Source organism: Zasmidium cellare (genome assembly GCF_010093935.1).
Source record: "Zasmidium cellare ATCC 36951 unplaced genomic scaffold M409scaffold_64, whole genome shotgun sequence".
Taxonomy (NCBI): Eukaryota; Fungi; Ascomycota; class Dothideomycetes; order Mycosphaerellales; family Mycosphaerellaceae; genus Zasmidium; species Zasmidium cellare.
In genome coordinates this window covers 97022-118537 of record NW_022987008.1, presented here as the reverse complement: position 1 = coordinate 118537, position 21516 = coordinate 97022, and the positions used below count along the sequence as shown (strand labels likewise).

At 53.9% G+C, this 21516-nt stretch overlaps 9 protein-coding genes across 9 annotated transcripts; 3 read left to right on the top strand and 6 right to left on the bottom strand.

The window, feature by feature from the left end:
- Positions 1–569: 569 nt before the first annotated feature.
- Positions 570–1529, bottom strand: M409DRAFT_71266 (uncharacterized protein; the record flags this gene model as incomplete). The annotated part of the gene is made up of 1 exon (XM_033819096.1): positions 570–1529. The coding sequence occupies one exon, from the start codon at positions 1527–1529 to the stop codon at positions 570–572; it is 960 nt and encodes a 319-aa protein (XP_033660035.1).
- Positions 1530–1717: 188 nt separating this feature from the next.
- On the bottom strand, positions 1718–2872 carry M409DRAFT_71265 (uncharacterized protein; the record flags this gene model as incomplete). The annotated part of the gene is made up of 1 exon (XM_033819095.1): positions 1718–2872. The coding sequence occupies one exon, from the start codon at positions 2870–2872 to the stop codon at positions 1718–1720; it is 1155 nt and encodes a 384-aa protein (XP_033660034.1).
- Positions 2873–3180: 308 nt separating this feature from the next.
- On the top strand, positions 3181–4745 carry M409DRAFT_30428 (uncharacterized protein; the record flags this gene model as incomplete). The annotated part of the gene is made up of 2 exons (XM_033809916.1): positions 3181–3783; positions 4110–4745. The coding sequence occupies 2 exons, from the start codon at positions 3181–3183 to the stop codon at positions 4743–4745; spliced, it is 1239 nt and encodes a 412-aa protein (XP_033660033.1).
- Positions 4735–6075, bottom strand: M409DRAFT_61095 (uncharacterized protein; the record flags this gene model as incomplete). The annotated part of the gene is made up of 1 exon (XM_033814657.1): positions 4735–6075. The coding sequence occupies one exon, from the start codon at positions 6073–6075 to the stop codon at positions 4735–4737; it is 1341 nt and encodes a 446-aa protein (XP_033660032.1).
- A 581-nt stretch (positions 6076–6656) lies between these two features.
- M409DRAFT_30426 (uncharacterized protein) lies at positions 6657–9494 on the bottom strand (the record flags this gene model as incomplete). Its single annotated transcript, XM_033809915.1, has 5 exons — positions 6657–7974; positions 8347–8429; positions 8490–8642; positions 8706–8941; positions 8990–9494. 5 exons carry the CDS (start codon positions 9492–9494, stop codon positions 6657–6659), a joined length of 2295 nt encoding a protein of 764 aa, XP_033660031.1.
- Positions 9495–10613: 1119 nt separating this feature from the next.
- M409DRAFT_71262 (uncharacterized protein) lies at positions 10614–12626 on the top strand (the record flags this gene model as incomplete). The annotated part of the gene is made up of 2 exons (XM_033819094.1): positions 10614–12310; positions 12506–12626. 2 exons carry the CDS (start codon positions 10614–10616, stop codon positions 12624–12626), a joined length of 1818 nt encoding a protein of 605 aa, XP_033660030.1.
- Positions 12627–14223: 1597 nt separating this feature from the next.
- Positions 14224–14862, top strand: M409DRAFT_30423 (uncharacterized protein; the record flags this gene model as incomplete). Its single annotated transcript, XM_033809914.1, has 1 exon — positions 14224–14862. One exon carries the CDS (start codon positions 14224–14226, stop codon positions 14860–14862), a length of 639 nt encoding a protein of 212 aa, XP_033660029.1.
- Positions 14863–17292: 2430 nt separating this feature from the next.
- Positions 17293–19037, bottom strand: M409DRAFT_71260 (uncharacterized protein; the record flags this gene model as incomplete). Its single annotated transcript, XM_033819093.1, has 6 exons — positions 17293–17378; positions 17430–17895; positions 17954–18097; positions 18271–18521; positions 18686–18764; positions 18822–19037. The coding sequence occupies 6 exons, from the start codon at positions 19035–19037 to the stop codon at positions 17293–17295; spliced, it is 1242 nt and encodes a 413-aa protein (XP_033660028.1).
- A 1142-nt stretch (positions 19038–20179) lies between these two features.
- M409DRAFT_61090 (uncharacterized protein) lies at positions 20180–20922 on the bottom strand (the record flags this gene model as incomplete). Its single annotated transcript, XM_033814656.1, has 3 exons — positions 20180–20340; positions 20398–20590; positions 20653–20922. 3 exons carry the CDS (start codon positions 20920–20922, stop codon positions 20180–20182), a joined length of 624 nt encoding a protein of 207 aa, XP_033660027.1.
- Positions 20923–21516: the final 594 nt, after the last annotated feature.

Below are 21516 nucleotides of genomic sequence, written 5' to 3'. Positions count from 1 at the left end.
ACATTGACATGGATTGTGGTCCTGAAACAGCCATTGCCAGGGTCGTCGGTGAAACGTGAAACTCTAAATTCGAACCTCACCTTTCACATGCCTACTTCACTTCATTCATAATCCCACAAATCTCAGCCTCATCGACACCTCACTCTCTGGCGAATCTGCTTAGCTCCACATGCTCTTGTTTCGTCGCGCCTCGTTGTCGGCGCATTGTTCCTGACAGTTGAACGTGCACCCGTTTCTAATGCAGGAACCCGCGAGGCGCATGATGCAGGCTACTCAAAGCGCCGTGCATCGTCAAAATGCCCGCCTCCGAGGCATTGGCAAGTCAATCCTCTAGGAGACTGCAGCAACCGTTGTGGAGACTCTCCGAGCCTTCGACAATCCAAGGCCATCAGCTGGACCTCGTCGACATCGCACTGTTGGAAGCAGCGCCCCTCATCTCATATGCAAGCGCCCACTTGAAGGCGCTAGGTTGGACTATTCGCTCCTACCCGGGTCTAGTCCGTCTCTAGAGATCCCATATACCAGGCTGGAGGACAGTATCGCTTTCAAATCTACGCTTGTCAGGCAAGTCAAGTCTTACCACCCATTCCAGATTCACTCTCATCTATATCTACATACATCTCCTTCGTCACATCTCCCAACGGCATAAGACAGAACTCACTACCCCTATACCTAGCCTCAACCATCCTCTCCGCAAGCGCAATATTCTCCTCAGGGAAACCCTCGTCCCTCAAACTCTGATAGTACGCCGCGACCAATGCCTTTCCCATCTGGTCGTCTCGCAGCTCTAAAGCAACGCCTGGATTCCCACGAAGCGCCCAGACATACGTGAGCGGCGGCTCCCCTATTTCCAGACCTGACTGTACATGTGCACTCAGGATGCGATGGTCAGCGATTCGACGAAGCATGAGAGCCACGCTGCCGCTTTTCGAATGGATCTTCGTCCTCTCGGCCGCCGTTGCCCGCTTGTCGGCGCTGGAGCCATGAACAGGAGGCTCCGTCTCGAAGAGCGTGAAAGGCACCGCGATGTCTTCATTCCCTCTCCTTTTCGCAGCATCCGCCATAGCAACAGCCAAAGTCAACGTATGCATAAGCTCGCTCAAATCCTGTCGACGATTCTCAGGTCGAACATAGACATACTGCAAATACGGAACAGCATGCCTCCCATCTTTCAGAAACAGAACCGAGAACTGAGCACCTCCAGCGACACGACCGGCTGGATCTCGGATCCCAATGATGCGGTAAGGCGCGAGATCCTCTCTCAAACCATTGGCATCGTCCTGCAAACGAGTCACGATCAAGTCTGAACGTTCGCGTTCGCCGCCATGGAAGTTCGATCTGTAGAGCTCGTCGTAGGATGTTGCAAAGGCCTCGCTTGAAACGAGCTCGATCGAACCAATGTTGGGTAGGGCTGTCTTTTTTATTCTGCTCGCGGGGATGCGGGAGATTGATGTCAGGTTGATTTTTGTGATGTGTGAACGAAGTCGTTGGTCTAACTTGGACTCCAGGAGTTGTGCGAGGTCATCCATGTCGCCCGCCTCGAGGAGCAGCAGGGCGTGGTGAAAGCTGCGATGGTCCAGCGAAAAGAGTTTGCAGGTCGGTCACAGCTTGCCGAGAGCTTGCCCTCAAAATATGGAAGCTCCCAAGAAAGGAAACAATTTTGAAGCGAAGTGCGCAGAGATATGATGTTATATTACATTTTGCTGTCTTTTGGTCCCTACTGTATCTTCTTCCCTTTCAACTCGGGCGGCTGCCCTACTACAACACCTCGATACAGCGCATCGGCAACACCCTTCCGTATCCCTTCGTCAAGCTTCACCAATGGCCGATATCCCAGCCTTCTCTTCGCTTTGTCAATGTTGTAGTACCTCGTCATGCACGTATATCTCACTTCCCGTCTGGTCAAGTTCGGCTTGCCTAGTCTGAACAAGAAGAAGATCCACTCCATCAGCGTCGCGATGAACAGACCAAAGTCCTTGCTCAAAACCCAGACTTGAGCTGGTGTTGTCTTGTCCCCTGCTGCTGCCCAGCACATACGCGCAAAGTCGAAGAAGTAGACTGGAGCATCGTTGGTGATGAAGAAGGCTTCACCATCGACCTTCTCGTGGTTAAGCGGTGCTGCGAGGCCGCCGTCTTCTCGCTCTCTGGTAGCCATCAATGCTGCAAGGGCAAGGTGATGGGCGTGAGCTACGTTGGTGATTTCGGTGAAGTCGAACAGGTTCTCGTTGTCCCCGATCTGGAACTTTGTCTGTCCTCGATAGTATGCACTCAGACCTGGTGGAATGAGCTGGACATCGCCTTCTCCAAACATCGCAGAGGGTCGAATAGCCGTTGTGAGGAGCTTGGGGTGGGATGGAGAGCGGTTCGACGCAAGCACGTGCATCTCTGCCTGGGCCTTGGTGGTAGTATAGTACTCTGGCTGCTCCTTGCCCATGATCAGAGGATATGTCTCATTCGCATTGATCAGATCGCTCGTAGTGTCGTGGATCACACTGGCCGAGCTAGTGTAAACAAATGCCTTGACGCCCGTCTCTTGCGCAACGCGAATCATGTTCTTCGTGCCCTCCACATTCACTTTGTATGCTAGATCCCTGTTGCTGCTCGCCGTCATGAGCGGGCTTGCGGTGTGAATGACTCCATCGAACTTGTGCTTGCCAAAGAACTTGAGCATCGCAACGTAGTCGGTCAAGTCGCCTTGCTCGTAGTTGACTCCAGCGACGGGCTTCGCAGGCGGTTTCAGGTCCAAGACTGTGAGCTTCGAGCATGCCTTCCGCGAGGACAGTAGCGAGACAATGTGGTGTCCCAGGAAACCTGAGCCGCCGGTGACCAGTACGTGGCCCAAGGACCTGATCTGCTTCTCGCTGTCGGCCATCGTTGCTAGTGGGAGTCGTTGTCGTGGATGTGATTTCGAGGTCAACGTGCTGAGGTGGGAGAAAGAGGACCTGAGAGACTTCTGCCGCGCACTTGGAGGCAGGCTGTCGTCGTCGTGGTCGTCCTGGAAGTGGAGCCGTGCCTGCACTCACGCGGATTCAAATCCTCCTCCTTCTGGCAGCCATTTGGCGATGCCAATGCTTTCTCCGCAAAATCGAACCATGACCACGATTTCTGGCAAATGTCCACGCGACTTGGCGACTTCACCTCGCCGATCTCTTCATTATTCGCCAACCACCTCACTCAAACATGACCATCCATCTGTACGCGGAGCATCTCGTCAACATCCGCACTCTATCCCTACAAGCCTCGCTGTCTACGATCTCCAGTCACCAGACCAAGGCGACACTCTCCGCAGATGGCAACACACTGACGCTGTCTCATGAAGGCGAGGTCGCGAGCATCAAACTGCCTATTCAAGTACCAGGCGGACACAATGACGCTACGTTGACCATACCTGCAGCGCCAACGAAAGACCTGAGCTTCCGCGTCTCGCTCCAGGAGAAGTCGGGTGCGGATGGTCTGCTAACAAACGGCGCTCATGAAGACACCCATGTAATTCCCTGGACAGCCACCGCCCTGACTCCAGAAACCGAAATAGCTTGCAAGTCTTGCAATGCGATCATCATACGCCGCGGTCGGGTCAAAATATGGAAAGACTTGCCATCGGAGAATTGGGCTGAGATGATGGACTTTTGGCATTGCCATCGACCTCACGTGCCTCACGACCATGGCAAAGAACCGCCGCAGAAGGGCTACTCTGCTGACAGCAGACTTGCTCTCAAGTCTGGAGTCGGCATGGTGGATCCTGTCGACTTTGTGTTGGCAGCTGAGGACTGCGAGAACATCACGGTAGGTGCTGCTCCACACCCTTTCCCTTGCTCTTGTTCTTCGACTTGATATGCGGACAAAAAAGAACCGGCTCTTCCAGGCCGCAAGGTCAGTATACGGGGGAGGATCGGGATACAATTGTCCAAGATTGAAAGACATGCTACGGAAGCCAGCACTAACCCTCGTGCGTTTGTCTGGCGGATGAGTACTGTCGCCGTCTTGCGTTTCACGGCCACGTTTAGGAGCTCATGGACCTGGCTGGATTTATGCACCGACACATGCCATTGCAGAAATACGTTTACATTAGTCTAAGTTCCCAATTCAATGCTGATTACTATCTACTTCAGACATCCACATCCTATGGTGAGGATGAAGCTCTCCAATGTTCGTCTTGTCATCACCTCCTTGGTCAAATGCACACCTCAAGCGGTGGTCACAAACTGCGCAAGGCGCATCTATCTCTATCACGAAAAGCACAGTCGCCATTCGTATCTTACGGCGCCGAAAAGTGGCTTTCGTGCCATTTGCTTTCTTCCATCGACAGTCAAGGCGTTCGCAAATTCACCATAACAAGCACCAGTCCCGACGACACCGCGTTGAAAATCTGGATCTTCACTCCAGACATCAACGTCTCCTCCTCGGAAGCCAAAGACGACGGACCCATGCGCGCTATCAAGATCCTCTGGCTGGAGAGCACAGTCTCGCCCGAAGCATCTGGCTCCCTCAATCGACAAGCTCTGTCCGAAGGAGAGCTGGAACTTCCTCCTAGCGAAATGGAGCTGCTGCGTAGAACTCTCCTTCAAAGCGCCAAGCTCCTCCCAGACAGCGCGAAGAAGTTCCAATCTTGGAACGTCGCACTGTTGTCTCGCTTCAAGAGCGATGAGGTCGAATCGGTCTCGACTGCTGCTTCAAGTCCACCAGTCGTACTGGAAGAGGTTCCGGACTTTCAGAACATGGAGATCTTGTCGGCTCTCACAACATGACAGGAGCTTGCTGCATCGACGTGCCTATGATGCCAGCGACTCGAGCCAAATCAGCTCCAAAGGTGACTCTTGATCGCTCCTCTTCTTGCTCAACGGTAGCGACACTCGGCCTGGGCTCTCGTGGTTGCGAAGCCTGTCGGCCTCTGAAGAAGGACCACATCGTGCTGTTCTTGCGTTTGTTTGAACTGATCGGCTCTTCCTTCGAGTGGTTATGCTGGTCCGGGCGACCTTGCAGACTCTCTTCTACAGCTGGAGGCGACGCAACAGCAGGCTCCAGAACAGTACCACCCTCCTCGCCATCAAATCTTCGAGCAATCCTCTCAGGATCAAACCTCCCAAGCTTCTTCGCGTGCTCCACATGATGCGCAAGAGTATACCCCGTCTCGACCAACGACTCGCCCCTTGGCTTGGCCTCCTTCGGCGTCTGAAGATCACCAATTCCATCAACGCCGGCATCCTCCCCTTGCAAGACTGCCCCCTCCTCCCTCTCTAAAAGCCTCGTCCTCGCCGTCCGAAAGCTCTCATTCGTCATCGACCTACTCAGACTGTCACCCTCCACACCAAGCAACCCAGCCGTCGACCTCGCATCAACCGTACACGGCGTCCAATGCCCACTCGTGCGACTCGACTGCGCCGCCGCCGCGGCCCTCGCATCCAAAAACCACGACCTTGAAGGATACGGGTTATTCTCCTGCCTCGCAGCCGCAGGCCCCGCGGCGCCCAGAACAGGCGGCCTATCACGCCGCTCCTCAGCTTGCTCCCGCCACTGTCCGCCCTCGAGGGACATCCAGCGCGAATCTTTCCTCTTCCTATCGCCATCACCACCCCTGTTGGACCAAAGCGACGACACCCTCCTCTTCATCGTCCGCCCAAACCCAACCACCGACTCAAACGTCGTGCTCATCCGCTGCGACGCCTTCCTTTTCCCCTGCTGCTTCTCACCCTCCCCATCACCAACGCCTGGTACCTCCTCGATCCGCTCCACCGTTCCATGCCCCTGCCCACCCCCGCGAAAATCCGGCCGTCGAAACAAAGGAACATCCTCCCCCTCCGCCAGCTCGATTTCAATACATGTTCCGAGGAACGACGCCGCGTCGTGGTAGGGTTGCGAGGCGAGAGAGGTGTTCGAGGGGCCGACGAGGAGTTCGTCGACGCCGCTGCGGTGGTGGAGGGCTTGTGCTGGTGGGGAGAGGTGGTGCGGACGATGGGTGTTGGATGGTGATGAGGAGGAGGATGCTCTTTTTGCTTCGACAGAGGGCGGGAGGGCGTGGCGCTCGTCTTGGAGGGGAGAGGGAGGGTCAGAGGGGGAGGTGGGTTTGCTGGAGGGCATGTTGGATGTTGGATGGATAGTAGTGACGGTGATGTTGATACTCCTGGATGGCGAAAGTGACAATACAACTCGACGTCAACAATAACGAAACGGGGAGGAAGAAGAGACAGACGTCCAAGACAGCGATGAATGCATGATATTCACGGTGCGAGAGACGTAAAGAATCTCCACATCCCAGCACCATGGTTCCATAACTTCACCCACAAGTCGAACTTCACGCAAGTAAGCAAGAAAGCGGAGTAGAAAGTGGAAATAGAGTTCTTCAGCAGCAGCAAAAACCATCCATGATCTCATTCAATCAAAGGCCCATCTAAGGCCGCGTATCGTGCTCGCTCTCCCTTCTATGGTACATCAAGCCTCTCCACAATCTGGTATGAAGGAGTCAAGTCAAAAAAGCAATTCAAATCCATTCCTTGCCCTGTGCTGTCCTCCATCGCCGGTGAAAAGCAGGGGGTGTCAAGCCAAAAGCATCATTCTCTTATTTTCATCATGCATGCCGGGGATCTCGATTGTGAAATCGCATCTCTTCCGTTCTGTCGTAATCAAACATCCTCTTCTTCAAGTCGTAAAAAGTCCTCCGCTTAGCGCTGGTTCTTCAGCTCTGGAAACAACTCCTCCAGGGTAGAGTTTCCGGTCGTGAGGGCTGGAGCGGTGGTCTGCGCATCAAAGTGCGATCCGAAGTTGGAGCCCATGTTGTCCAAGTTGCCCCAGCTGCCTTCAGCGGGCAACGACGGAAACATGTCTCCGCTCGTAGCCGGAGCAGTAGCACCGAAGAGGGTGAAGTCTTGGTTCGGGCCGCTGCTGTAGTCGTTGTAGTTGGTGTCGTAGACGCCGTCGACGTTCATGGCATCGTTGGTGAACGTCTGGTCCATCTGAGCACCTGGCGAAGCCTGAGGAGCTGCATTGGAGCTGGGACCAGCGATGCTTGAGTTTGGCGTGTACGAGCTGAAGTCGAAGTTGCCAAAGTTGAAGTTGTCGAACATGAAGTCATCTGGAGTGCCGTTGTCGAATGAGCTTGCGTCGAACATCGCACCGGAGTGAGAAGACAGCGATGCCGAAGCTCGTCGATCATCGCTCGTAGCTGGTGTGATTGGGAAGGCCGGGTAGTTGGCCATGTCGTTGAAATCGAAGTTCATGTTGTTCATATTGAAGTGACCAGCAAAGTCGGGCGATGGGTGCGTGAAGGCTGGGGTGCCGTAGTTGCTGGGGCCTACACTCGGTGGTGCCATCGAGCCACGGCGCGAGGCCTCCGACATGGAGTTGGTGGAAGGAGAAGGCGCGATCGGGGTGAGTGGCGTGAGCATCGCCGACGCTGGTGACGGCGGGACTGAGCCTTGCTGCAGGCGCATCGCATTGCTGGCATGACCCTTACCGTTGCTCTTGGAACGGACGTAGTTCCAGCCATGTGCCTTCTCCATGTGTTGCTTGCAATTCGACTCACGCTTGGATGTGTATGGGCATGGCTTGTAGAGGCAGTGATAGAGCGACGGCGTCGACGAATGCTTATCGTTGACGTGACGATCGCGCTCCTTCTCAGTTGGCCAGCCGTACTCGTAGTACTTGCAGTCCTCGTTGGGACACTTCCATGGACGCTCATGCGTCTTGACATGCTTGGTCAGATCACATGGTCGCTTGAACTCCTTCTGGCAGAGCTCGCAGGTATGGATCTCGGGCTTCGCATTCTTCTTGCGTCGGGCCATAGATCGGAGGGCGTCATCTTCGTCGATTTCGTCTGCTGGTCTCTTCTGCATGGGACCGGCAGAGGAAGATGCGATCTCTTCTTCAGAGAGAGGCTGGCCGGTAGTGACTGATATAACTTTGCCGTCTGCCGTGTGACGAACAAGCTCAGCCGGCTTGCCATTGTGACTCATGCCTCCGTGGATTGAGACACGCTCATCCCTGCAGGATCCGTTAGCGTCAGGTTCACCGGTTTCTTTGATGCTGCACGGCATGTCTCTGGCGGCGACGGCAGCGAGCAACGTTAGTACGGCGAGTGGTTGTTGTTTTGTCTGAAGTTGGCGATGTTGTCGATGCGATGGAAGAAGTGTGAATGGCCATTAGGCAGCCACTCAGTGAATGAGGGCGCGTGAAACAGCAACAATAGAAAGGGCCCTATTGTCGCTCATGCGGCGGTGCCTGAGGCGCAGACCCATCTTCAACCAATACGCAATCGCCATTGGAGACATGCAGCGACTAAGTGCATCCTGCGCGTCACCAGAGCATACAGTCATAGCCAGGAAATGGCTTGGCAGAGGAAATGGGGAAACTTACTCAGTGACATCCATCGGGCCCAACTTCTCACCCTTTGCTTGCTTTGCTCTGGTAGCAGCCAGGATAGTGGCGTATCTACGGATCTGTGCGAAAATGTTAATAAGCTTCACGGCGCCGCGAGGCGTCAGAAACCCAGCACGAACCTGCTCAACCAATTCAAAAAAGTAGCCTTGCGTGTACGGTCGATCGGTCGGCGCTCGCTGGTCGGACTCGTGGAGGGTCGTAACAGTCGTATGCAGCACGCGAATCGTTCGCTCGCAGAAGCGGAGGTATTTCGAAGGAGAACGCGAATAGTTCTTTACGCCAAAAAACCCATAAGCAAATGCGCCATCCGAATCATCACGGATGCGTGGACTTACCGGTGCAAGGAAAATGAGTGTCTTTTCAAGTTCACGGAGATTCTTAATCTCTTTGTCGCCGATGCGGGATGGGACGCTCTTGATAAGACCGTGGAACTCCTTGAGTGACTCCTCGTCCAAAATGGGCTGGACGATGTGCTTGTGGATCTGATCGGCAGCGTACTTGCTCAAGCCGCGCTCCTCGTCGGAAGCATTAGAGATGGTGGAGAGTGACTGTCTCCCTGGGGTGCCGGTGGCTTTAATACAGTTAGCATAGTTCATGTGGTGTTGAGATATGTAGTTACCGGTATGAGTGGAGTTCTTAGCGGTGGATGTCGACGATGATTCCGTAGATTCAGTAGAGTCAGCGACCGAGGAGCCAAGGCCACTGTCAGAGGAGTGGCTGTGATGGCGGGTGCGAGTCTTCTGAGCTGACTCTGGAGTGTCGACCATGAAAGTGGGTACGGGAAGTACCTCGGGCTCGCTCAGGACATTGCTCAGGGCGACTTTGGACTGGGCGGCAATGGCCTTGTCCACGCGGTCGAGCAAGTTGGCGACACGACGCTCGCCAGCTCCAATGAGAAGGTCCTCCAGAGCTTGGGGGGAGGTGGTGGAGCGGGTCACAGTCATGGACGAGGAGGCTGACTCAAGAGGATCCCAGAAGCTGCTCTTGCTGGTGTTGGTCTGAGGATGAAAGGTGTCTCCTTTGCGGATGGACATGTTCTGAAAGGAGTCGACGAGGGAGGGAGTCACATCGGGGTCGCTGGGCCTGGCGGCACGGCGGCGAGGGTTGGGGGCAGCCGACGACATATTGGCGGCGGCGGATCGAGGGCGAGGTGCCGTATCGTGGAGGATCGGAGAGGGCGGTCACCTGAGGGGGGTTAGCTCACGCATATGTGTACACAAGACGGCCGTGACTCACGTTCTGATCGGGTGTTTCGAGGCCGTCCAAGACTGGCCGGATGGAGGGCGTCGTCAATGTCGCGAGGGCGCGCGATGGGGAGGCCACGTGGAGATGGGTGGTTGCTTCAATCTGGGGCGGCCTGAGGTTGAGTTTGGGAAGTTGGCAGATGTTTGGACGGTTTTGGGAGGGGAACGAGGTGGAAGAGAGGTGATGAAGGCAGCGAAGCGGCGGCATGTCGTCCAGAGGCGCAGTAGCACGCTATCGTCTGGCTGGCGAGGCGCTGCTGCCTGCGCTGTGCCTGAGGCCTTACCTAATCCGCGGGACCGGTGAAGCGTCCTCGCTGAGTCGCCGAAGCCTGCAGGGATACGCATCCTGTGTTTATGCTGCATCGCTTCGCCCTTGCCACTCGTGTTCCTCTCTTGCTGCCGACAACAAACATCGCATTGGCCTGGAATGCTTGAAAGACCCACTAGCAATTGGAACTACACAGGTGAGAAGGACCACGCAGCGACAGTCCACTTCATGATCGACCGAACATTTGACGTCGGAGATCGGAAGCTTTCGCTAGCCCGCCCCGAAAAGCTTGGCGCGCTCTTTCCGGGAAAGTTGGATGTGTCAGCCGACTCGCACCTTCCATGCGTCAAAAACAACACCTGTACGAGCCTCGCATCTGTGATTGATCGATTGATGAAATTCGGCGGCCTGAAGAATTGACGCTCTCGACGTCCTCGACGTCCCGTCGTGGTACGAGTCGAGCAAAGTGCGATGAGTAAACAAACGTCGAGCAACCACGCAATGGCATACGCACACCCATACCGTGCGGTTGGGTTGGACATGTCTCTTTGGGACCCATCTGACGCTGCACGTGCTGCGGTCGACAAATATGGTACCGAAATTTGCAGCTGAGCCTCAGCCATTGGACTGGGTGAACGACGAACACCACTTCGCACGTCTCTATGTCAACATCCATGGCCGATTCGTCGCCTTCGATCAGGTACTAGGACGGCAACCTTCTGTCGACCGATATGACCGTACCCTTCATCCGGAGGAGAGCTAGGAGACCCAAAGTCCGCACTGGCTGCCGCACGTGTCGCGCCAGACATGTGAAATGTGGAGAGGAGAAGCCAACATGTTGGAATTGCGCCAGGACGGGTAGAGAATGTGCGGGTTATGATTTTGTCAAAACACCCGAGAGAAGCTCACAACTACACATGTTGCAACCCAAGGATGCGTCGGTCGCTCTCGTTCCAGCAGTCACCCATGGCCTACCTTCCTTTCCGGACGGAATCCACTCGACAACCGGCTACGAGTATTTCTTCTGCAAGGCATTTCAGGACCTCCCTGGGAGTAGCTGGGCCTTGGCATGGGACCGTCTCATCCTTCCATTCTGTCATTCAGAACCAGCCATTCTATACGGCGCTATGGCGATCGGGTCGCTGCAGCATCATAGGCTCGCTTGCAGCGACGACCTTGACGTGAGCTCAGTGCAACCTACGACCGCACTTGCGCAGTACGGAAAGTCTGCTGGCATCATCCGAAACGCCATTGAAAAGTACAGACAGAAGACTACTAGCATGAATGACATTGAGACGATTCTTACGGCCTCGCTATTGTGGTTCTGCTTTGAGATTCTGCATGACCAAGACGACATGGCAAACATGCACCTCTCTAACGGACTCAGAATCTTGCATGAGCACGTCGGCCGTAAAGGACTCACGAATGCTATAAAAAATCCAGGACATGAAAGGCCCATAGAGCTTAGCGTCGGTGCTTGCTCGAGGATGGACCTCCTGATTCAGACCTTTGTACGACTGGATGCGGATATGACTCCACTGATTGAAGATACAACCTTTCTTTCGCCCATTTGTAGACAGCCGGTGCCCTCTTCGTTTTCATCCCTCGACGAAGCCATGATCTTCATCGATGTTGTGCAGAGTCAAGTATTCAATATTGGCCGTGAGCTCGATATCTTGGCTGAGGAATTTCTCGAGGCGACATATCCAAACTTCAGCTTTCTCGACGAGACCGTCCAGGAGATGCTCGTCCTCGCAAAATCTCGCACCGTCGCGGCACCCATCGATCTCATCATACGTATGGAAGAAGCGACAGAGGTGTTAAAGACGCTCATGGTAGCCTTGACGGCTCTTCCCTCCTCAGACCCACCAGATGCTCGCAGGATGCTGGTGGAGCTGCATTTGTTCATTGTCTGGTTCGATGCCTCTATCTGGAAGGATGCTGACGAGATGGAAGTGGATCGTTTCGACCAGCAGTTCGACCACATTATGGCTATCGCCGAGCAGTACTTTGCCGCCAACGAGGCCGAAGCAACGAATTCAACTCAGGAGGTCACTTCGCGAATACCAGCCTCCAAAACCCGTGCTGCCTTCCAAATCGGAAGCAGCACACTCAACACCGTCTGCACAATCATCGAGAAGTCTCGCAATTCTACGATCCGTCGACGGGGCATCAAGCTCATTGCACAAATGGACATGCGCGGTGTCTTTGACGCAGCCTTTCTGGCCGCCTACTATCAAAGCGTGGTGGATATGGAGGAGGATGAAGCAAGGAGACTTCTGGGACTGCCGCCTACTTATATGTTTCATCTGAACGAGATCCCAGCAGAAGCACGATTGACAGAAGTGGAAGTGACAGGGGCGGATGATGATAGTACCGACGACGGACACAACATTATGTTCTACCACCGGCAAATGGGTCGGATGGTGTACGCCTATTCGGCGAATGGACAACTGCGACATGGGGAGTGCTTGTTTCGAGTCCATCGGCCTTTTCTGGCCACTTGAAGATGACCTATCTACCAGATGGAGACTCCATCTCATTCGAGAACGCAGGGAAACGTATAAAGAACTCTGGATGATATTACTGCTGGAAGCCGATCAAAAGTTTACACCACCAGCAGGACCTCGACAGCACGCGACAGCTACAAACCAGTCACTCAATCCTTCACAACTTCCCTCAATCCTCAACTCCCCTTCAAATCCTCCTCAACATACGCCTTCAACGCATCCGCCATGGCCTGATTATACCGCATCAACGTCTCCCCCATCTGCCACTTGACAACATACGCCAACGGCCCCGCCTGCGTCTCATAATTCTGATACAAACACTCCCCATCCCCCTTGGGCGTCACCTTGTGCACCTTCTCCGCAAACAACAAAAACACCGGGATCCCCATCGCACGACCCTGCCAGCAAAACGTGTACTCCGCGTCGTTGATCGCGGTGATGTCGCAGGGGACGTCCAGCAGTTTGTCTTCTACCTTGGCGCGGTAGGCGAGCGTCACCGTGTCTCCTACTTTGATGGTGTTGTCGCCCGAGGGCGTAGTGACGGTGGGGGTGTACTTGTTCCATTTGGGGTATGATTGAAAGTCGCGGATGGCTTTGTAGACGACATCTGCGGGCGCTTTGATGGTGGCTTCGGCGTAGAATGTGAAGACGCCTTGGCGGCCTTTGAGCGAGGGCGTCGCGAGGCTGCTGGATTGTCAGTCACCGTCTGTAGTGGTGCGAGAGTTGATGGGGGCTTACATTTCTTTGTGCACCATTTCGACGAATTCGGCAAAAACTTCACAGATCTGACTCTCAGAACTGGCTGGGCGAGAGACGCTTCTAAATACTCGGACGTATTCGCGACCGCGATGGGATGGATGGATCTACGTGCCCTAAGTTTGACTGCCGGACATCCAGTGACCTCCAGCACTTCCTGTTCGGCTCATCGTACAAATCCCTCGACCATCTTATCGACAATCAATTCCTACAGAGACATCAACCTGACCTTTCTCTTCAAGTAGCTGTACAGAACAGGTACTACTGAATTGACGTAGCGAGGCACACTTCGATTACTCAGACCCCATCCGAAACCAAACCCTTCCTGTGCAACACCAACACCACAAACACCCCTCGCGAAACCCTCGCGAACACCAGTCTTGGCCTCTCCCTCAGCCGCCCGTACGCTCTACTCCATGCAGCCAGCCGTGCGAGCGTGTATGAGCGTCAAATGTCTTCTCCATTTCTCTCGACTCTGATTGGCCAGGCCCCTGTTTCGGATCAAAGACACGAACTCTCAGACCTCACCTCTTCTTCCAATTCTTCTCCGCTGCTTCTCCGCTGCTTCAGTCTCGCAGAGCAAACATTGTCTTCTTGGCTGTACTTCCTCTTTGCCTAGAAACACGGGGCGTCTTGTGAGAGGTATGCCAAGGTGGAGGATGCTGACCTTGCTGCTGGCCTGATTTTATTTACGGCTTGTCATCCCTTCATCTCTTTCCTCGCTTTCTTCACTGCTGTCGTTGTTGGTTTTGTTGTCTTACTTTCGCTCTCTCGCTCGCGCTTTTCACGGCTCTGGTAGTCGTGTTTTTCAAGAGAACAAAGAGGAGCTTCACTGCGTGTTGAGTGTTCTTCTTTGTTGGTTTCTATCTCTGCGAGAGACAAACGCTTTGTTCTCTGCTGTGTTTTTGGCTTCCTTAAGACTACAGCCTCGCATTCTATCCTATCCTATCTACCTGCCTGCTTCGGACTTTGGACAAACCTGAACTTCAGCGCTTCGACTTCCAGAACACCTCACAACTCGACCGCTATCAACCACCTACACCAAACCCACAAACCGTACCACCAACCGACCAAGATGCTCTCATCCACCCTCCTAACCCTCCTCGCCCTCACATCCGCCACCCCCCTCGCCCGCTCCACAACCCTCACCGCCCAAAACCTCCTCACCATCGCCCCCTCAACCTCCACCTGCGACCCCACCGCCGACTTCGCCACCGAATGCCGCCCCGCCACCGTCGCCGCCCCCGCCATCGCCAAATCCTTCACCACCTACACCATCACCACCTTCGGCGCCCAAGCCGCCCTCGTAAGCATAATCCTCTTTGAATCCGGCAACTTCAAATACTCCCAAAACCACTTCCCCGCCCCGGGGAACCCGGGCCAGGGGACCCGCAACATGCAATCGCCCGCGTTCAACGCCAAGTACGCGGACGACCTCGCAGCGAAGGGCGTGTGTGGGTTGACGACGGAGAAGGTCGCGGCGGCGAAGGCGCAGGGTCCCGAGAAGGTGCTGGAGTTGGTGAACACGGATTCGTTGGGGTTTGCTTCTGCGGCGTGGTTTTTGAGGACGCAGTGTGGCGAGGGGGTGGAGGAGGGGTTGGCCGGGGCGACGGAGGAGGGGTATGTGGCTTATTTGACGGAGTGTGTGGGGACGACGGCGACGGAGGAGAGGATTGCGGGGTGGAAGGCTGTTGTGGCGTTGGGGCAGTGGTGAGGGAATGCTGGTGAGGTTTGGGCATCGGGGCGTTGGTTTGACGTTTATCGACTCTTGCGCGCTTTCGCGTGTATGCATTGGGCATGGAGGATCGGCTTGAGCATGATCTGATGGATGCTTCGATGTTGGGCTGGTAGACAGTGCCACGGCATCGAGCACAGAAAAGAGTGATGAAACAAGCCTCCCGTCACGAACCTCATCTCGTTATTAACTCGTATTTCTTCCGATATGGTGTGGTCACGCTCCCTCGAGGTCCGTGTAGAACCCAAGGAATTACCAACTCCTTGCGAGTCCCAGCAATTACACCCCTCACCGCAGCTCGAAGATGTTAAAACAGTCGCAAAGAATTGGAGATAAGCACGAGATTCGATAGATCGTCAAACAATGCACATTAGATTATTCCAACTCATCATCGTGCTCTGTATCGCACTTCCTTCCAATCTGTCGTCATGCAAATGCAATATGTACAATCTTTCGTTATGATGTTCGTGATCCATGTCGTCAGGCAATCTTCTCATTGCCTTAGTCGTCCTTCGTTCATATTTAGGCCGTCTTGGTGGCCTGTACTTGACCATCATTCGCCTGGTTGACGGGCGAGCCGGTCTGCTGCTGTACCTGACCATCGGCTCGAGGGGAGTTAGCTACGTACCGTGTGATGTGTTGGGAGGAGGGAACTGACAGATTTGCTGGACTGGCTTGCCTGTTGGTTGCTGCACTTGACCTTGTTTCCAACGTTAGTCTCTCCTACAATCGAAAGTGAAGTGGACTTATGTACCGTCGCTGATCTGCTGGACCGGAGAGCCGGTTGGTTGCTGAATTTGCCCGTCACTAATCTGCTGGATGGGCTTGCCGGTTGGCTGTTGAACTTGGCCCATGTGGCTATCAGTCTGTGCTGCTACCCACAATGGATTCAAGTGACTTACCATCGCTAATCTGTTGGACTGGAGAGCCAGTCGGCTGTTGTACCTGCCCTGTTTTCCCCCGATATCAGTCTTTGCTACTAAAACCAAGGAAGAAGCAAGGGAACTTACCATCACTGATCTGCTGTACTGGAGAGCCCGTTGGCTGTTGCACCTGCCCGTCAGAAATCTGCTGGATTGGCTTGCCGGTTGGCTGCTGCACTTGTCTGCCACGACATTAGTGACTACCGCTAACGACCCGCTTCCAGATACATACCCATCACTGATCTGCTGGACAGGCTTTCCGGTAGGCTGCTGAACTTGCCTAGATTGGAGCATTAGGGACTACTGCCAACGACCTTCAACTGAGCACATACCCATCACTGATCTGCTGAACGGGAGATCCAGTGGGCTGTTGAACCTGTCTACAAAAGATGTTTAGTCTCCATTGTGAGCCATCTAGTGCCTGTGACATACCCATCGCTAATCTGCTGAACTGGCTTGCCAGTTGGCTGCTGAACTTGCCTAGATTGGAACATTAGGGACTACTGCCAACAACCTGCAACTGAGCACATACCCATCACTGATCTGCTGAACGGGGGATCCAGTGGGCTGTTGAACCTGTCCTAAATTCGACATCAGCCGCGATCTTCCAGTCCTCCAGCATAGGCACATCACGTACCGTCACTGATCTGCTGGATCGGCTTGCCAGTGGGATTCTGAACCTGTCTACAGAAGATCGTCAGTCTCCATTGTGGGCCATCTAGAGCCTGTGACATACCCATCGCTAATCTGCTGAACTGGGCTGCCTGTCGGGGCTTGAACTTGTCTGACAAGACCGTTAATGACTACTGCCAACGACCCTTTTCCAGAGACATACCCATCGCTAATCTGCTGGATCGGCTTGCCTGTTGGGGCTTGAACTTGTCTAATAAGATCATTAGTAACTACCATTGATAACCCACTGCCAGTGACAAACCCATCACTGATCTGCTGAAGTGGCGACCCTGTTGGATTTTGGACTTGGCTTCGGGATTGTTAGTCACTACTGTCAACCATTGCTTGTAACATACCCATCGCTAATCTGCTGGATTGGCTTGCCTGTTGGGGCTTGCACTTGTCTGAGATTATTAGTGACTGCCATTGATGGACCACTGCGAGCAACTTACCCATCGCTAATCTGTTGGACTGGCGAGCCAGTTGGATTTTGGATCTGACTAGACGACTGTTAGTCACAGTACTATCAACTCTCTGATGCTTGTAACCTACCCGTCGCTAATCTGTTGGATTGGCTTGCCCGTCGGGTTCTGGACTTGGCTACAAGACACCATTAGTCACTATTGTAAGTCGTCTCAATTGGTAGCGTACCCATCGCTAATTTGTTGGATTGGCTTGCCCGTAGGGTTCTGGACTTGACTGCACACACGTTAGTCGCTGCGGTCGACGGTCAATCTTGCAATGCCGACGACGTACCCATCACTGATCTGCTGGATTGGCTTGCCAGTGGGGTTCTGGATCTGACCTGTTTTCATTAGCTCTGCGACGTGCAGACACACGAAGCGGACGTACCATCACTGATCTGCTGGACTGGCTTGCCAGTTGGCACCTGCGGCTGTCCTGTGTGACGAGTTAGTCTGCGCTTTTGATTTTCGCTGGAGAGCAGCATACCATCGTCAATCTGGGTCACAGCATTGCCACCAGCACCAGCGGCGCTGGTGCCCCAGTTGCCGCCCATGCCTCCTGGAGGCTTGCCAGCAGGTGGCTGTGCTTGGCTGCTCTTGCCAGAACCGCTAGCAGCGAGACCGTTCTGCTCGAAGAAGCTGAGGATATCGTTGTAGGTGGTTGTGTGAGTGTACTGGTAGTTCAAGCCGTGGCCCGCGCCCTTGACGATGTCGACCTGGAAGGGCGAGGCGTTGGGCAGGTATTGCTTGGAGGTCTCGGGGATGCTGTTGTAGCCGGTTGGGGCCGCAAGGCAGTTTCCACCGCAGTATGGGACGTCGTATTCGCCCGTTATGATCAAGACTGGACCCTTGAACAGGTTCTTGGAGCCGGTGGATCCTCCAATGGTGAGCAGCTCACCAATGGTCACTGGCTGGCCGGTCTGGGTCGCGAATGTGAGGATGTTGGGGTCAAACTATAGCACTGTTAGCTTCTGGCATAATTGGAGGTGCTCGGTATCAAACAGCACTTACATCACCAGGAGCAAAGAAGTTGGTCTGCACAGCACTGGCATCTGCAGGAGCCAGGTATCCGTTAACATAGGTCGCCAGAGCCGGGTTCTTGTTCGCCTGCACAAAGTTGCCGCCCAGGAGGAAGTAAGGGAGGAAAGTTCCATTCTGGGAGAAACCAGTGAGACCGATGCCGTCGGAGATGGTAGGGTACATGTGCGCGAACACGTGAGTTTAGCAAACACGCGAGGGTCGTTGAAGCTCTTCTGCATGTGCAAAACTTACATAGCAGTCAGAGCGTATGTTTGCGCGGAGCCAAAAGAGTGTCCAATATGAAGGACCTTGCCATACTTTGGCACGCCCTGAATAGAACCTTCTCTGATCTTGTCGGTCAACGACTTCAAAGCAGCAACTTCCAAGAGAACCTGGATCTCATTGACTGGCTCGCCGTGAGACGAGTGGCCGATACCGAGGCGGTCGAAAGCAAAGGTTGCGTAGCCTCGAGAGGTGGCTTGGTTGACATAGGAGTAGTTTCCATTTGCGTAGGGACTGTCCCAGTAGCTACGATCAAAGCCAATGCCGTGTGTCAAGACTGTTCATGGGTTAGCCTGAAGTCCCTATGGTGTTCCTCCTTGCCTGGCTCGATAGCATTCAAAGAGTGTCTCCGCGGTTTGCTCGGTCTCCCCTGCCCGAGAACCGAACACAAAGAACTCATGTGCCTTGAACTCTCGCCAGACGACGCTCTTCTTCACTGACCTTGAACGGTGCTAGCAGATCCACTGTCAGGAGCACAGTAGGTCGCAGCGATGTTGTATGTGCCGGACACGGTTTGGTACTGAGCAGAATGCCCGTCAGTGACATGCTTTTTCACCTGGAGCTAGCAAAAACCTACACCCTCCAAAGCTGTTTGAGAGTAGTTGGTGCCCTGGCGAGACTGGAGCAGGATGAAGTTGGTAACATCGATGTTGGTCTGAGGCGTCAACTTCGCCTGGTCGTATTTGCCGTTCCTGGCAGAGATGGTGACCGGCACTGTCAATTCCTGGCAGTGCTTGGCCGAAGCCAGACCTGCAAAGGCCGCAACTGCGGCCGCTGTCGTGAAGCTCTTCATGATTGCTGTATGTCCAGTAAAAAAGGAACAAACACACGGAAAGCAATGTGAGTGAGGAGAGGGACTGCAGGATTGAAGTATGAATCCATTCGGTCTACCGGAGTCTGAAGAATGACGTCCAAAGTTGCCTACCGTAATGTCGCTTGGTTTGGTGGTGTGAGTTTGCTCGTCTCATGGCTATTTGGAAGGGCTCGAGATCTCAGCGCAGAAGAGCAAGAAGCCATCGTCTCGGATCCATTGCCGGTCGTCAAGAAGACCACGTTGAACGCTCTTGGACGAGCGCACAACGTCCCTCTCTGCGGCCTGCGGTCGATGACATTGCAGAAATGCAGGGCCCAGGTCCGAGATCGAGAAAATGTTCCATGGCGAGAAGCTTGGAGTGCTGTAAGCTCTCGATGAGCTTCGAGCTCCTTGCCACATGTAGAAGAGCCTCACGTCCAGGAAGGGAAAGGCGTAGGATGATCTAGTGAAGGTTCGCTAGATCAGGTACTGATGTCATGTTGCTCCGTTAAGGTCGCGCATCAGTGTGGAGAACGATACAAAGGAGAGAGGATGAAGAGTTTCGGACATGTTGTTTCCGGGGAAGGAGAGTTGTCTGGATCGCAACGTTGTAGCTGGGTCATGTGTTGACGAACTCCTCATTTGAGCCCCGGAGTCGAAGGGTTGACAACAGCCCCAACAGCATCTGAACAATAAAGGCACGTCTTCAAGATGCGGAGGCTGCATATTCCAATATCTAGGAGGATGAACGCTTCGCTAGCTTCTCGTATTTCTTCATGCCGTCAGACCGGATGCTGCTGATATAGCAGTCGAAGCCAATCGTGCTAGGAGGATGCAGTTCTTTTAGCAGTCTTGTTTGGCGAGTAATGGCTAACAGCGATCCCGTTCATCCCGTTCAGGCCTGGGTTGGCCGGAAAGAGATGTGTAAGTACTCGAGACGGGATGACCTCGAAGCTCTTCCCAACTGCTCTCTTTTATGTAGTTATAGATATTTTCTACTCCTCAAAATGATCGTTTTCTCAAAACGGATCGCAATCCCGTCTATTGCTGTCGATGTTGAACTCGCTTCAGCTAAATGTCATGAAAGAGTGATAATCGTGTACCCCTATTCCTTTCCCCCATTTCTATCCACGCACCTGGTTCTACACCCCAACCGAGCAAATGAGACCGGCGCCAGTAGCAAAGTAGTAGTCTTGGCCGCAGTCGGGGAAAATGCAGTAGTTGTTGTCGTTATAGGTGCCTTGCTGGAAGAAAGCATCGATTTGATCCTGACTGGTGGCGTAGGGACCTTCCTGGTTGATGCCTGTGTTCAACGTTAGCTGACGCTATATTTGTCGAGCACAGCAGTGAAGGTTCGCACAGTTCACTCCCTGCTGATCTGGACAATTGATGCCATTGCCATAGAGGTCTTCGTATTCGCCAATCAGTTGATAGTCGTTGCTAGGCACACATCCTACAGAATTGGAATATCCATCGACGAGTGAGATGTCGCAGTTTGCCGTGCCCGCGCTCGGGAAATAGCATTCCAGTTTCGTGTTTCCAGGGCCAGTGTCCTGTGTTTAGGCCATTTCGTTAGTGTATGCGAGGCAATATTACATATACCGAGTTCTCTTACCCCTGCGGAGATGTACATCGCACCACCTGCCCCGCCTGGCGCCGTCGTGGGAACACAGATTGTGCCGCTGGTTCCACGGTATCCATTGGGGGCCGAGCCATCGGTTGGGGCCCATACTCCACTCAGGAGATAGAAGAATCCAGGAAGCCCGCCGTATGTGTTGAAAGAGAAGCAGATCTGAGAGACATCGTCGACTTTGGGGCTCGTTACGTCCGCCATCCACACAAAGTTCTTGTGCGTAACGTTCGCAGCCGTACTGAGGGAGGCCATGGCCAAGATCATTGAGGTTGCGAAGGTCTTCATGGCACTGGCTTGATTTTTTGATGAGACTTGGAAATTGTCTTTGCGTGTGACCAGACATTCAACTCATCGTACGCTCGGTTTATATACCCTCGAACTGGAACGTATTCTCCAAGTTGAAACTCGGAAGCCCTCCGTGGACAATGTACTTGCGCGATGTAACAACGATCGGGTCGTAGAAAGCCCTTATTGGAAGTTCCTCTCATACAACTGCGCGTGGATGGATTTCTCGAACACTGTCGACGTGGCATCGCTCGCGGACGCAGCGAGGTGGAGTTCACTCTTTCCGTACAGATGAAAGTTGTATCTGCATTGCAGTCGCACTGGGTCATACTTTGACATATCTAGCACGTGGATCAGTGAGACGCGCAGCCTTGTCTGCCAAGTAAGGCGATGACATTGGAGCGATGTCACCATGCGGATGTAGGTAGACTGTGGTTCCCATGGTCCTCGGGGTGGTTCGACTTCAACTCAGTTTCGCTGGTCATCTTCGTCGGATGCGCAAGACGTGGTCTCCATCAGGATGCGAAGAGTAGACTGTCTGAAGCCAAATCAGCCTACAAC